We start from the raw sequence: 16,444 nt of genomic DNA, 5'->3' as shown, positions 1-16,444 counted from the left end.
CTTTGCAGCATATCTCAAAGTGGGACCTCTAAACACCATTCAGTCTTTTGGCTGGAACTGATCAGGGTTGAGTGGGTTCATCTGGGAACACTGGCACTGAAAATCTGACACCCCACCCAACTACTAATTAGGACTGATTTCAAAAATGGAAGTTGTAGGAGTTCACGGTTTGCACTGGTGCTGGTACACTGAATGTGGAGTTCCAGTCCTACTGCTATTTTAGAGTCAGTGTCCTAGAGGTCATTGAGCATTATGTAATTTAATATGAAATTTATAAATTGGAAAATGAAGATTTCCCCTGCTTCTGTATCTCTTTACCCAACAAATTAGTGAATAGTTTACTCTTGTGAAGTCTGCGAGCAGTTCTTTTCTATTTTTTTTCTTCTCTAGAGTCTTGAACAAATAGAACAACTTTTTATGAAAATCGACTATAATGCAGTGGGCAGAATCCAGTGGGTAAGTTGAGTTTTATGTCTGCAAGTCAAATCTGAAGGTAGTCGGGAAAAGTATAAAGCGTTTGCATCTGAGTCTCTGTGTGTCTGATATCCCTCAATACCATTGACAATCTAAAGTTGACCCCCAAGGTCACATACATTCACAATTTTCAAATTTTCATAACGTCAGGTGAGTCTTGAACTTGTTTAGTTGAGTAGCTAACACAGATTCTAAGAAGAGTAAGCTGGAAATAGGGAATAAGTATACCACCCACCATCTCATCCAAAAGCAAACACAAGACGCTAGTCAGCAAGAAATCATGTGCCCAAGCTGTTGAGAATGCCCTACATTCAACAATTAGGAAGCAAGTGCTGGCAAGGATGTAGAGAAAAACAAATTTTTTTCTTATTATATCTGATAGAATTTCACATGAGGGAGGAAGAGAAAGAGAGAGAGAAGCCAGAGCACCACTCTGGTACATGCAAAGTGAGGAATCAAACCAGAAACCTAAATAAGCAAGCCCAAAGTGCTACCAATTAAACTTTTTCTGTAGGTACAAGAGAAAAAAGAATTTACTTGACCCTGTTCAGCCTTAGTTTTCCAATGTTAAACTAGAGAAAACAGTAACTCCCTTCTTCGACAGCTGGCATTAGAACTGAGATGAAGCTCTTTATTGGATGGAACATTGTATGCGCTCTATCATCATCACCATCTCTTCTAGAAAGATAGACAGGGAGTGGGAAAGGAAACTAACATCTGAGTAACAGATTTCCAACCATTGCTTTTAGCAGCCATGTTTAGACTAGCAAGTGAAGTCATAATTGTGTTATGTCCAAGAAAGGATTAGCCCATGCCCTGATGGTCAAGAGAATGTCATGGTGTTTCATGAATTTCCTCCATTCTCCAGGATGGCTTCTGCACATATCTGCAGCTCGAGTATTCAGAGCAAGCTGACGCTCTGGCCCGGCAGAAAGAGGTTTCCTTCCAGCTGCCTGCCGTGCTAGGGAGACTGTCCTATGGGGGTCCCGTGCTGCGCGTCCTCCCCATGCCTGACGACACCTTCATCATGATCAGAGAAGATGGTGCCATTTATTTCTGGTCCCCACAGCTGAATCTGAAAAGAAGAAAGCAGCTTTTTGTATGTGGTGTTCATCTGATAAGGAAGCTGAGTGCTCTGGGTTGATTTTATTTGCTATTTTAAACAGCTCTTCAAGGGGCATGATTACAGAAATTGTGTCCTTGAAGATAATGTATTCATGTTGGATTTTGCTAGTTTAGGGGATGCAAAGAAAATATGATCTCTATATGCAGGACAAGATAATGCTTCGTTTTGCTTCTAAAATCAGGATGCAGTGATGAATTGCACATGATTCCATCATATAATTTATCACATGTCTTAATGAGTAACAAATGGAAAAAGGACTGTTCCTTCTTTTTTTTTTTTTTTTTTCTCCTGGTTAATGGTTGTTTCCATTTAGGGAGCTATGCTAGGGTTTCTCCTCAGAGAATTTACTGACTCCAAGTCAAGAATTTAGAAGACAAAAGGCATTTGGGATGCACATTTAAGACAGAGAAAACAATGCCTGACCCACTCCAGAATGTCTTCTGTTTTTAAGGCCATCCTTTTATAATCTCATCCAGCAAATAATTGAGCTTTTTATAATGGCCCAGGCTCTCTACTGGGCCTAGGGAATATCAAAAGTCTCTCTACCCTCAGGAAATATGTTACCCACACCAGAAATTATAGCTATCTGAAATCCCTTAGGCACTGCACAACCAAGCTCTCTTCAGAGAGCTGAACTATAAATGGTTTTTCAAGTATGTATAGAAAGTTCACGAAGGGGAAGAAAGTCAACTAAAGAAAACCAAATATTACAAATGTATATGTTGGACATGTATGACTTGAGCTCACTGAAGCTGTCATACATTAAAAAGGCCTTTGTTCATTTGACCTTTCAACCTTTTAGGACAAAGCCACCAGGCAGAAGCCCAGGTGGGTGACAGATGTTGTCAGCATGCCACAATACAACAAGTTGATTGTTGGGACTGGGTGAGTGTCTGCCTGCTACAACCAGGAAGCCAGCTATAAATTATGAAATCACAGTGTGAACTACACACATGCATACACTGTGGTCTGGGGGTGGTATGAGCCTCTCCTCAAGAAAGCCTGAGCTCACAGTTCAATCAAAGTGATCACTGCTTGCTCTACTGCACTATGTTCTCATTGCCTCCAACCGATTAAAAACCCCTTCTTTGGAATACTTCCAGGTGAAAGTACAGGCCAGATAAGAAAAGAGAAATCAATCCTATTACTTTTAGCACACTTTATTTTTTTTTAGATTCCACATAATATGCCAACTTTATTATTCACCCCAATTCAGCCCTCTTTTGGACTTGATTCAAAAATGTGAGGACCATGGTAAAAGTATTATTATATTTCCTGGTGAAGAAGCACAGATGTGGTCTCAGGTGCAGAAGTCAGACCCCAAGAATCTGGACTAGTTTAAGGAAAATGAGAGTGTAAGATTGTTTGATTCACCTCAGTAATTGAATAGGTTGGGGGAGGGGGAGATTAAGAACAATCTGGTAACAGGTAAATGTGAAAATCTCCAAGTCAAAGGGTGGGGGAGATAGCATAATGGTTATGCAAAGGACTTTCATGCCTGAGGCTCTGAAGTCTGGGGTTCGATCCCCAGAACCACCATAAACCAGAGCTAAGCAGTGCTCTGGTTAAAAAAAAAAAAAAAACACGTTGAAACAAACAAACTTCAAGTTGAGGGGGAAGCACAGCAGGCTCCACAGTGGGCAGAGTGAACTGTGAACATAGGTGGAGGCTGAGCAGCAAGGCCTCTTGGCCCTGGACTCTGGGGCTTGGCCAAGGGGGTGGGCCCAGTTTGGAGAGAGTTCCTATACCAAACTGCTGGGGCATGCTCTTGACCTTGCTCAACTCCTAAGAGGAGAGAAAAAGCTTTACAAAAGTGAAACGGGAATTTCAGCTTGGTCCAGGTGAACCTATTCTCTTCAAGCAGGAACCGTGAGCTCCAGCTTTATGAGGTCTCGAACTTGGAACCGTACTGTCAGATTGGCAGCCTGGAGGCTGTGCCCCTGAAACTGGACTACTGGTAAGAGCAGCCAGAGGCCATTCTGTGTCCCAGGACCTCTTCTCCTCTCTCCCTGGCTAGTGGCATCCAATCATGTGTCAGTCAGCTAATATCAGGACTTCTGGGCCATCCTCCTGCATCCAGCAGGAGTGGGAAACTGGGAGAGTCCGGGTGATTGATCTGTGTCTTAACATGGCAGGCTTCTCTTCTTGCTTGAAGTTCAGTTATGACCATGTTACCCTGTTTTGTTTTGTTTTTTGTTTGTTTGTCTTTTAATTTAATAATGATCAACAAGAAGATGAAGGGTACAATTCCACACAATTCCCACCGCCAGAGTTCCATATTCCATCCTTTCTACTTAAAGCTTCCCTATTTTGTATCCCTCTGGGAGCATGGACCCAGGATCATTATGGGGTGCAGAAGGTGGAAGGTCTGTCTTCTGTAATTGCTTCCCCACTGGACATAGGGGTTAACTGGTTGATCCATACCCGCAGCCTGTTTCTATTTTCCCCTAGTGAGGCAGAGCTCTGGGAAGGTGGCGTTCCAAGGTACATCCGTGAGGCCATCTGCCAAGGGAGGTTAGGTTGACATCACAATGGCATCTGTAACTTGGTGGCTGAAAGAAGCATTAAGACATAAAGCAGAACAAATTGTTTAATAGCCAGGAATCTAAAGGTAAGACTATAGCAGATGAGATTTGGGGTCTCCATTTTGGAAAAATCTGGTAGGTCTATTTTAGGTATATTCCAAGGGGCCCATGACTTTACTAATTTTTGCCTGAGCCCAACAACTATCATGCAGGTAAGCTAAAAGTTTTGTCTGGGGAGATGGTGTCGGAGTTGGAAATAGGACTAGAGAGCTGGATCAGGGATAGAGTAGCTCCCAAATATGGGGAAAGTATACTGTTAACTGTAAACTCCATCAATTTGATCTGGGGCCCATTTTCAGCACAGGAGCCTGTGTAACCTCTGCATCCCTGTAGGTCTGAAATCACATTCCGTGGTCATAGCTGGGAACATGTTAGGCTGCAGTCACTGCAGGACCCATCTTCCTTGAGTGGCAGAGTATATTGCCTCAACCTCCCTTTGGACAATGGAACAGTCCCTACCATTGTTGACCCACATTGAGGGCAAAGTCCTGTAGAGGCCCACAAGAGGGTCCACTATGTTGTATTTGATGGAGATGACCAGTGACAGTGGAGAGAGGGATCTGTTAGAGGTCTAGGTCCATCATGCAAATATTATGAGAAAATATTATTTTTATATTTAAACTTGAAGGGGACTGGATAATGGTGCTACCGGTAAAGCACATGAGTTACCGTGTATGAGGACCTGGGTTCAAAATTTTAGAACTAGAAAACCAGTACTTAGGACACAAATTTCCTTTTTAAGAACAGAACTGGGGCTGGTGATGCCATACCCGTTTGAACACACACATTATCATGTGCAAGGACCTGGGTTTGAGTCCCTTCTCCCCACCTGCAGGGGCTATCTCTAACTTAGGATGGAAAACTAGTCTTTATTTGTTCTTTTACTGATATGCTGCTTTAACACAAAAGCTCTAAAAATGCATGTCTTTATTCTAAGATATCCTCTGCAGTAGGTTGGTGCCATTCCCCTTAGAAGAGGGGCCTTGTAATGCTTATTAATTTATCTTATAATCAGAGAGGGCAATCCCTTGCCCTCTGTTAGCATACAGATCAGCTGCATATCAAGCTGAGTTTTTTTCTAATTATTTTATGTAGTTTTAATCAAAATATCTGTTAAATGTCTTTGATCATCAGTGAACTCTATTTGGCACATATATTTAACACTCACCAAAAAATGTTCCCCTTGCCTCCTCGTTTTATTTTCATATGGAAAAATATTAGGCTGAGGCATACCTTGCAATGTTGTAGGCACACCTACAGTGGTGTGAAGGCAACAAAATAGAAGTTGCATTGTACGTGAAATTGTATATTAAAGGTAATGATAGAGTGAGTGCCGTACGTGGCAATTAGTTTATAATGTACTCCCACAAAGGCTCTCAGACACCATGATTAATGCTCCCTGGAGCATTCAGCCCCTATAACTAGCTACCATTGTGCTTACCAGAACCAGACTCTCCCAGGATATTATGATAAGTACCATGTTGCTTCTAATATTGCTCTAGGTGATTAGGTGTGGGTGTGAGAGGGGGCGGGGAGATGAAATGGAGATAAAATGCTAAGTTTATACCTAGTTGCTTAGCTCAAAATTAATAAGGAACCAAGCCAGCCAGCCCTAAGTGGGATTATAAAGTGTCATTGGAACATCCCCCACCTACCCCATGATCAGCCCATGGGGGTTATTAGGGGTTCTAAGTGCCTTTTTCTGTTGGATATACCTGAGAGCTGAACAGCAAAACATGAATGACAGAAAACTAGTCTCAAGTGTCAGTGGAGCAGAGAAGATGCATGCCTAATCTCACTCTAGTCTTCTGGAAAAGTCCAGGAATCAAGCACAGGCTCTGGGCCAATGACAGTACCAGCCGACTGATGAGACAGGTGCATGGCCACTGACTCAGTCAGAGGAGCCTCCCAGCAAGACCAGCTGTTATGGTTGGAGTGCACAACTCCAGCCTCTCAGTACTGTGTTGTGGGCTGGTATCTGTGGCCCCTAAAACGCACCACTTTAAGCCCTGACACCCAGTGTGGTGGCATTTGGAGACTGCACCTTTGGGAGGTAATCAAGGACCCATCCGTCTTTCCCTCTCCCTCTCCCTCTTCCTCTCTCCCTCTCCCCCTCCTCCTCCCCCTCTCCCTGCCCCTCTCCCACTTCTCTCCCTCTCCTTCTTCTGTCTCTCCCCCCCCTTCTGTCCCTCCCTCTCCCTCACCCACTCCCTCTCCCTCTGTCTCTCCAGAGCACTGCTCAGCTGACTTATAGTGGTGCAGGGACTTTAACCCTGGAACTTAGGAGTCTGGGGCATGAAGGTCTCTCTGTACAAACATTATGCTATCTACCCCTGCCCACAGAAAGCTCTCTCACTCCCTGCACACACTGCAAGGGGAGGCATGGGCAGAATCTTGACCTTGAACTTGCCAGCCTCTAGTATGTGCTCCTTTGTTCTGGCAGCCCAGGGAGACTGACCTATTTGATGTTCACCATGCAGAGTACTCCTTGGAGGTGAGGTGTCCTGGGTGGTCAATTCCTAAAGATCCTCCACAATTCAGTGTCCCACAAGTAATGGGACCGACAAAGCCTTTATAACTTCTGAGGCCCACTGTGTCCATAGAGTCTTTCTTTATTAACTTGGGAGAGCTCTCGGTCGACATCTTCTTGCCAACAGTTCATCTGGTCATTCATGATGACGACGGGATCAAAGCGTTAATGGAATTCCATCTGTGTGCCAAGAAAGGACTTGACAAGCGGTATCTCATGAAATCCTCCCAAGGAGGTGGCTACTAATTTTTTGTATCCATTTTACTGGCAATGAAATTGAGGCACAAAAAGTTCAGACCAATCTGCCAGGAGATACACCGAGATTTGACTTCAGAGTCTAAGTTGTTTATCATTTGTGAATTTATTTAGCAGCCAGTCTGATCAGGGATTCTTGGAGCCGTTACCAAGTCTTTCTCTCATAAAGGGAAGCTGAGAGTTGGAATTTTAAATTCCACAGTGGCAGTCTCCAGGATGCAACCATATGAGCCTCAGCACTTAAGTCATTGTAGCTCGACTATCCTTCACTTCCTCAGTATTCTAAATGTTGGTCAAGGTCAAGTCAAGCACCCACTGAGTAAAAATGGCTTGCACTATTTCCTTAGCTGGTTTATGAATTAGGATCACTAACGATTCATTAACTTTATTTCTAGAAGGCCGGTATCTCTAGGTAAAGAGATAAACATCAATCAATAGAGACATAGGCAGCATGATGTCTGGTTGATCTTTCTTCTTTTTTGTGGCATCTAAATAAAAAAAGTACCTGTCAGCTCCTAGTGGACAATTGTCAACAGTGTTAATTTTCTCTATCATCTTCTGTAACTGGGAGACAGTGATTCTCTCAATTTTGACAGGAAAAGCCAAGAGATTTCTTCTAGGCTTTATCCCACTGCATCCCAAAGAGAGAAAAAGTATGTGGAAATGATAAGATCAGTAGGACTTAGAATACCCAGACTTGTCAAAAATGAACACACTTATCATAATGTTTTGCCATTGCGAAATTTCAGAGAAATGGAATCTGGTGTTGATTCAAATACCCAGCAGGGTACTCCCAATTCCCTGGCTCCACTTAATCTCTCCAGTGGCATGTGCTGCTTGTCCTATGTCTGGGGCCCTATACTAAGCACTGGATAAAAGTTTTAGGTTAATTGGGCAATCAATATTATGACAAAATGCTCTTGTGAATTCATTGGTCACAGCCAGTTAGATGAAACTATTTGTTACTCCTAATGTCCAGTTGAGGTAAGAGTCTTTACTTTTTTATTAATATTAAAAGATGCAGTTTACCTAGGAGAGTTCCTAGTGGAAAGGGGAATTGCTAGTGCTAAATTTGGCCCCTTGGGGAACTTTAAAAAAAGTGTCTCTCTGAAAGACTTGGTCTTTCTAGATTCTTCAGATTGTTTCAGATGCCTTGGATTCCAGGAATCTGGTTTCTTGCCAGAGCTGCAGAATGATATGAATAATTTCTGGGCTCTGATACTAAGGATGGATATATTTCTGGGATTTTTTTTTTTTGGCAGAAATACAACTGGAGTCTATCTCTGTTAGAGAATTCCACATTTCCATACCTAAGATAGTCTCAGAAACTCTTCTTCCAGGTAAAGCAGCAGCAGAGCAGAGCTCTTCACTTAAGGCAAAGCTTTCTTTTCTTTTTTTTTTTTCAGCTGTCTTATAAGAAAAATATGCCAACATCTAGGGGCAAAAATGTGTGAAAGACAAGCCAGAGATGTTACCACAGTATGTTTCCAGTGATTTTAATGTACTCGGAATAATGCAGCAAGTGTGAACTTCAGTCTGTAACTTTAGATGTGCAAGAAACATGTCGTACTTTATTTTCCACAAGTTTGATTCTATTTTGAGCCCCAATATCCCACCATAAATCCATTCATGTTTGTGGTTCCCCCACCAGCATCATGCCACAGTCTAGGGGGCCCATTGGTGGGAAGTCATTGATTTTGATCATAGAGGCCACACAGAGCAGCCATATTTGGACCCTCTCAGACACATGACTGCCTTGGTCACGAGACTATACAGACTGCAGAGGCACTGTCTGCTCTGAGTGCCATACAGTCACTTTTCTCACTTCTGGTCAAATGCCCCCTTCTCTCACAGTCTTTTGGGGAATCCCTCAACTAGGACTGCAGCTCTCTTTTTCTCTTTCCTAGCTAATTCTTTTCTTCTCTATGCTTCTTTCTTCCTCCAGGAGACTTTCTGTCACCCAAGGGGGAACCCACCTCTCTTTATGCTTCCTCCATGCAGCTCTATCCCAATCACCCTCCTGCTGGCTCCCTCCTCTACTGGCTGCTGACCTCCTTCTTTGCTTCAAGTACACCAAGCACACCCCTACAGGCTCTCAACATGCTATCCTTGGGGAGTGGCCTTCCTTCCAAAATCTATGTGGTTCACTCTAATATTACCTGCTTAGAGGCGCTGACAATACTACAAAAATGTACTTTCCACATCACCCTTCCCCAGACCCAGAATTCCTTACTATCCTTACAATCCTTACATGGACTCACTTACATCAGCAGACACACACGTTTGGTTGGGTATCTGGAGAGAGAGCAACCTTTAAGAAAAACTTAAGAGAAAACCTGCTTTCTTTGATAAGAGTGGATCTCTTTGGATAAGTGTTTTTGTTCTTTGGGTAGATCTCTAGAACAGGAATTGCTGGGTCATAGGGTAGGTCCATTTCTTTTTCTTTTCTTTGTCATTTTATTTAATTGATGACGGTACTACTGTTGACACATGGGTGGTTTTTCTTATGTAAACCATCATGAAAACACTGTCACCTCCAACTTGGGTCCTTTTCCACCATCATGCGCCAGAATCCCAAAGCCTGCCTTCCAGCCCTCTCCCTGCCCTCTTTCTAGAGTCGAAGAGCAAAGGTGCTTTGGAGCCATGGTAGGTCCACTTCTAACGTTCCAAGGAATCTCCAGACTGTTTGCCACAGGGGGCTTGCAGCAATTCGCGTCCCACCAGCAGTGTAGAAGGGTTCCCTTCTCCCCACATACTTGCTGGCACTTGCTGTTTCTGACCTTCTTGATGTAAGACACTCCCACAGGCAGGTGTGGAGTGCATCTCTTTGTTGCCTTGATTACTATTTCTCTGACAGTGATCTTGAGCATTTCTTTTTCCATATGTCTAGTGGATATCTGAATATGTGCTTTGGTGAAGAGTCTGTTTGTATCCTAACACCTTATATTTTTAGAAACTTTTAGAAATGAACAGCATATTTCTCTTTGAGTTTCTGAGTAGCCAGAAACAGGAAGATGGCGATGTTCATTGCTGGATACATATGTGTAAACAATTCAGGTATTTCAGAGGCTCACAGAGTTCTGCACCAACACACACACACACACACACACACACACACACACACACACACAACACACAAGCATCATCTCTAGTGGGCCTCCTCTATCTCTGGAATGAAAAAGGAAACAATACGTCTTTACAAATCTGTAAGTTACCCCCCTCAAGTGTGCCATGACTCTAGGATGTCAGCCCAACCTCTAAACTGTCAGTGAGACAGAGATTGGCAGGGTCGCCCCCTCTGCCACCCGCCATCCACTCACTCTGACCTGCCTCTGGTTTTGACAAGCACTCCAGCTGCACCAAGTATCCTATGATTTGGGTAGGCATTGCTGAAGGGTTGAGATCTTGCCTCTTCCCTGCCCATTTTCCTTACCCACCCTCTGCTCTATTGGCACCTCCCTCTGCCCTTCTCCCCTCCTGACAGCCCCACCCCTCAGGACAGCTCTGCCTATGTGCCCATCTGCCTTCTTTGTCTCACATTCCTGCCTGCCTCAAGCAAGGTGTCCCCTCAGTATCCTCCGAGCTCCAGCTAGAGGGCATCTAATGCTTTGGAGACACCCACACTTGCCATGTGCCCCCAAATCTGGTAGCTAAGAGGAATGCCCTCGCTCTCCATCTCATACACTAGGATTGGTCACCCCCCCACACACACACACTCCCACATGACAGCAAAGATCCAGGCCCCATTTCGCCACTCCCTCTGGGCTGGCCAATGTGATTTAGAACCCGCTGTGCAGAGGCTCCTTCAGCTAAGGCGCCTTCTTCCAGTCATCTCTCAGCCCAGACACAGGCTTTCTCAATCACCTTCTTATTCTAATTATGAGCCTGTTTGGTGGAAGGAGATGATTAAATGCAGAACATCTGAAATCACTCCTGAGCTGGGGGAAGTAAACAAGTGTCTATTTGCAAGACTTCTACAAATATAACAGGGGCCTGTCACAGAGGACATTTGTAGGAGTCGCCCTGCCAACTCCCCCCGCCCCCCCAACCCAACTCAGAGCTGGTGATTCTTGATGTCTGAAGGCATTTCTTTACATGTTCTTTGCTTTTAGTTACGAGGATCCTGACAAGTGCCTGATTCTCTTCGGCGATGATCAGGTAGGTGTGGAGGGTGGAAGGAGAGCCACTAGCTCTGACTCAGAGGCCAGAAAACCATCTGCCATTCTTCCAAGGAGAGAAGTTGGGGAGGGAAGAGGGCAGGAGCATCTGTCTCAAAGTGAGGCAAAAGGCAGAGGAAAGCAGAAGAGGGAGGGGCCAGACAGGTAGGGAGTGTTCAGTCCGTGCTGGTGCTGTGCTGACATTTTCCCTGCAAGTCCTCATTCCACGACTAGATGTTACCATTGCTGTTTGTGAGAACGGGGAAACTGAAGCTCAGAACAGTCAACCCCCTTACCTGGAGTGGTACGTTGCTGGGAGAGAACAGGGCTGGGCGTTTGCATCCTTTTACACGAATAGAAGAGCTAGATCACCTTAGGGAGAAAATGTTGGTGTGCAAGGCTATTGCAAAGGGACACATGTCACATCTCCCCAGCATAGATGCCAACACCCCTCACCCTCCTGCCACCACAGGACACTGGGCCCTCACCTCCATTGTCCTGGTTTTTGGTTTTTGGTTTTCTTTTTAGATGTATTTATGAGGAAAATAGAGAGAGAGAGAGAGAGAGAGAGAGAGGGAGAGAGAGAGAGAGAAGGAGAGAGAGAGCCAGGGCACTGACTTAAGGTGGTGCAGGGGATTGAACTTGGGACCTTGGGACCTCTGAGTCCCAGGTGTGCCAATTGGTATTCTAATAGACTATTTCCCCAGCCTTCAGAGGTGGAGTTTGTTTAAATATTTTATATATTGAATATGGAGTTTGTTTAAATATTTTATATATTGAATAAAGAGAGAGATTGAGAGGAAAGGGAGGTTATAGAGAAAGAGACACCTACAGCACTGCTTCACCACTTGTGAGTTTTTCCCTTGGCAGATGGGGGCCAGGGTTTTGCACTGTAACATCTGCACTTATTCAGGTGCACCACTAGCCCCAGAGCGGGGGTTTCAAGTCCAAACAGGGGACCAGGCGGTGGCGCACCTGGTTAAGCGCACACCTACAGGGGGAAATCTTCATGAGTGGTGAAGCAGGGCTGCAGATGTCTCCCTGTCTCTTTCTCTATCTCCCCTCCCCTCTCAGTTTCTTTCTGTCTCTAATAAGTAAATAAATAAACAAAAAAAATTTTTTTAATTGTGACATGAAAATTGTATGAAATTTAAATTTCACTATTCCTCAACAACAACAACAAAAAAAAAACAGTTTGACTTGAGTCTTTGCATTTAGTCACTATTGTTGACTTTCAAGTAAAACAAAAGAAATGTTCCAAATAAATATGTGAATGGGACTGAGAGTAAGGGTAAGCACTAAAGTCTGAGCAAGGGGGCAAAGCAAGGGGCTTTGGCTCCCACTAAGGAGGACGGGGGGGGGGGGGGGGGGCAGAAATTTTCTGTGTTTTGCTTTACAATTAGAAGTGGGATGCAATGTGAAGTCCCCTGGGAGAGGAGATAGCAGTGCCATAAATACAAGGGATGTGAAAATGGTTTGATAGCTTAGGATCGTTTTTGAAGAGCACATTTGAATAGGGCAGGGACGGATCAGACAGGCACCAGATTCCTGAACCAAGGAGTGGAAGCAAGGAAGGGAAGGGTGTATTGCAGACAATGAAATCCAACAGGTCCCAGGAGCCAAGGGAGAAACGAGCGCTTCTGTGGGGACATGTAGCCAGGCGCCCCCGCGTGGTGGGAGCAGGGAGTGAGCTGTGTATTACCTTACTGCAGGGGGCGCCATTCGCACAGACTACAGCCTGAATGGTGTCACTAGATGTGTGCCTGACAGCTTCCAGGCCAAGAATTCTCCAAGCAGATTAGCACAGGGATGGGATGAGAGAGGAAAGCCGCCTGTCTTGACTAGTGGCACCCTGCAGTCGCTAGCAGCAGGTGACCAGTACCCGGCCTCTCTACCCTGCTGTCCTCCAGGTCACTGTTGCCACCGGTCTCACGGAAGTCCAGGTAACAGCCTAGATGCAGGTAACACCGCTTGTTCATTATAATGCAAGTTCTTTGGTGTAAAAAAAAATGCAAATGGTTTCTTTCTTTCACTCCATCCTTCTGACAGACCGTGCTGGTAGCAATAACTGGCTGCTCCCCACACCTGTCATGGCTGTGCACTGCTCACTTGGTGTAAAAGGCCTGTCACACTTCAGGTGTATATATAGCAGCCTTCATTAAAGTCCCTTAGTGGATACTCGATCATTTGCTGCCCCCTAGTGGACTAGATGTGAACAAGCCGGTGGACTGTTTTGGGGGTTTTTTGTTTTGTTTTGTTTTGTTTTGTTTATTTATTTATTTTTGCTTTAGAGTCTGAGCAAATACATAGAGTTGAATCTTATTTCAACAATTTTATTTCAGGAGTAGCTTGGGGCGAAGGTCTGCTGCTTCACCTTTGTTCCCGGTGGCTGGAGTTCTTAATTAGCAACACTGGAATAAGATACAGTGTCGATCGTACTTGACTTTTGGTGTAGCAAGAGCTGAATGTTTAAAAGACATTTTTTTCGCTTTTGAACCCTCATCTGATACTCATTTTAAAAATCAAATTTTCTTTAGACTCGGTACAGGTTTGTGGTGAATGTAACATGAAACAGTGTGAGTTGCCACCTAGCTGAGCCACGGATTGTGCCTGTGAGGGAAGTAAGTGTATTTGTAAGGCAGGAGCTGCGGCTCTCCCTGCTTCATCACTGAATGTCACCTTTGGGCAACTTTCAAGAGCTTCCCAGTTTGCATCCTTCTAGTTGATCACAAGTTCCCAGAACCGGGACCCAGTCACCCTCAGGATGCGGAAAGTCACACCGGCCAAATGCAGACAGAGGCCAGGAGACTTGGCTCATCCCTGTGATCAGACCTGCCGTCATCAGACCTCAGAGGAGGTCCTCCTGATCAGTCTTGATAAGTGACCCTACTTGGGCTTCCTTAGATTGTTGCATCTGGCCCCAGTTCAAGCACTTAAAGAACATTTGATAGCATCCACAAGAGTCACACTCAGCATACTTAGACGCTTTCTGTTTCTTCTTTATTATTTTTTTCTTTTGTTCATGGGAAAAGGTTAATGGATTACACTCTGGCTGTTGACACGTGGGTGTAATTTCATCTCCCCACCATCATGCCAGAACTCCAATGTCCCCCCCCCTCCTCCCTTCCCCTCCCTCTGAAGAGTCTTTCACTTTAGGGGCCAGGCAGTGGTGCACCTGGTTAGGCACACACACTGTGCTACACAAGGACCCAGGTTCAAGCCCCTGGTCTCTGCCTGCAGGGGGAAAGCTTCATGAGTGGTGAAGCAGGGCTGCAGGTATCTGTCTCTCTCCCTTTTTCTTTCTCCTCCCCTCTTAATTTCTCTCTGTCTCTATCCAAATAAAATTTTTTTAGAAAAAGCAAAGAAACTATTTAAGATGATCATGCATCTGCTTTAGTACTGTGACTTCATTGTATACTTTGTCATACAAGAAAATTCTAGATACTAAACTCCTTCCTATTGCCTGGGCCCTTACCATAAAGTCCTCTGTCAACTGTGCCAAGAGGTGTGTGTATGGATAGCAGCTAGGATGTAGGGATGAAGAAACTATCAAGTCCTGCTCTGTATTTTGTGGTCCAGGAAAAAGAAAAACAAGTTGTTTACAAAAGGAATGGTGTCTGGGTGACATGGTAGATAGATAGTGTCCCTCTAGGATATCCCTGTTCATGTAATTCATCTATTTCATGCTGACTATAGGGTAGACATAGCCCTGATATTAGGAAAGTTACAAGAACAAACATAAAATTCATGTGAAAAAAAAATAGTCATATGAAAGCTTCCAGGTATAAGCACAGAGCAGAACTCAAATTTTTCCACCCTGTGTAGACCAGAGACCACAGAAAGTAAACTGCTTCAAAATTCTCCCTGTATAGTCTGTAGTTTTCCCCCTAAAGAATGGCACAGGAAGTGAGGCTGTGATTCATCAGGTTAAACTTTTCCTCCTAAGTCAGAAAAAAGCAGAAGGTGCTGTCCAGCGTGGAGACCCAGAGAGTCTGGCAATGAGGTGGAGCAGACTTGTTTACTGACTGTGCAGAATGTTCCAGTGAAGCTCAATTGTTGAAGAACACAGCCAAGCCCTCTCCCATGGAAACTGCCAAGACAATAATAAAAATTAAATAAGCTTGAGGTATAATGTGCCAGAGAGAAATAGGTCACCAGAGCACTCTCCTGTTACAAAGAAGTCCTGTAGCTATTTCAGTAAGGTTGGGCAAAATGCCCATAAAATCACTCTAGTTTACCTGCCCTAGTTTAAATCAGTCAATGGTGTCTCAGTCACCCAGAGGTTCCAGTACTGAGTGGTCATCTGGTCTACCCCTTGGCTTCTGCTGTCGATATTTTTGAGTCATTATCTATAAAGAGGTACTCGAGCTCAAGAATGAATTAAATGCTAGAAGCAGGGAGGCAGGAAGGCAGAATGGGGTCATGAGTAAAAGCTGAAGATATTTTTGTCTCTATTGGGGATTTTACAAAACAACCACTAAAACCAAGACAAAACACACTTGAAGTCACTTCATAGTGCTCCTAAAGGCAATGCACAGAACCCAGTCTGCAGTTGTCCTTTCTAACCTTACACCATTGCTTCATCCTGCTATATTAGCTGCCCCACTGAAGCTGGTAGGTGAGTGAAAGAATACGCTAGGAAGACACACACAGGGACAGTCCCTGTCTGGAGTTGTCCCTCATTCTTCCGAGAAGCTGACTTTCCTGGAGATTCCCTGCATGCCCTGCTGCTACGTCCTTGCTAGCTCTTCTTTGGCCATGCTGCCTCATTGGTGAGACTGAGCAGGTTTTGTGGATGGGTTTCAAAGCTGCTGCTGCCGCTGCTACAGTAGCTGTAACCTGGCCTTTCATGTCTCAGTCTAGACAGATGCGTGATTGAATAAAGGATCCATCCAAACCCCATGTCACAGTGGCCATCTGGAACATAGCCAGACACTCATTTAGTAAATTGCTCTGTTTAAATGCAGCTGTTGTGTCTCCGGGTTTCTGCTACCAAGGCGGATCGCATGATTCTTCTTTCTTCATTTATCTAAGCCACTCCTTTCAATCTGCCTGGCACTTTAAAAGGCCACTAATGCACCACAGGGCACTTGACACCTCCACCCCACCCCTGTATCACCCCACCCTGTGTGCGCGAGCGCACACGCGCACACACACACACACACAAATACACACACACACACACACACACACACACACACACACACACGATTTCCAAGCCGAGGAGGAGCATCCATCTTCTGCTCAGCCACCCTCTCCTCAGAAGCAAGGGCACCTTTGCCTGTCAGCACTGACCGTAATGAAAGCTGCCTTTGTT

At 44.7% G+C, this 16,444-nt stretch overlaps 2 protein-coding genes across 2 annotated transcripts in view; both read left to right on the top strand.

Moving 5' to 3' along the window:
• The window catches only part of LOC132538725 (uncharacterized), a 31,180-nt gene extending 29,272 nt beyond the window's left edge, over positions 1–1,908 (top strand). Inside the window, exons 5-6 of the mRNA XM_060191900.1 lie at positions 391–456; positions 1,343–1,908. Of these exons, the coding sequence (XP_060047883.1) occupies positions 391–456; positions 1,343–1,618 (342 nt within the window). The 3' untranslated portion in view covers positions 1,619–1,908. The remainder of the gene's footprint in view (positions 1–390; positions 457–1,342) is intronic.
• An 8,966-nt stretch (positions 1,909–10,874) lies between these two features.
• The window catches only part of LOC103112943 (WD repeat-containing protein 49-like), a 91,805-nt gene continuing 86,235 nt past the window's right edge, over positions 10,875–16,444 (top strand). Inside the window, exon 1 of the mRNA XM_060191914.1 lies at positions 10,875–11,128. Coding sequence (XP_060047897.1) covers positions 11,066–11,128 — 63 coding nt within the window. The 5' untranslated portion in view covers positions 10,875–11,065. The remainder of the gene's footprint in view (positions 11,129–16,444) is intronic.

The sequence above is a fragment of the Erinaceus europaeus genome, chromosome 5, assembly GCF_950295315.1.
Source record: "Erinaceus europaeus chromosome 5, mEriEur2.1, whole genome shotgun sequence".
NCBI lineage: Eukaryota > Metazoa > Chordata > Mammalia > Eulipotyphla > Erinaceidae > Erinaceus > Erinaceus europaeus.
The sequence above is the reverse complement of the archived record's forward strand: the minus strand, read 5'-3'. Positions and strand labels throughout refer to the sequence as shown.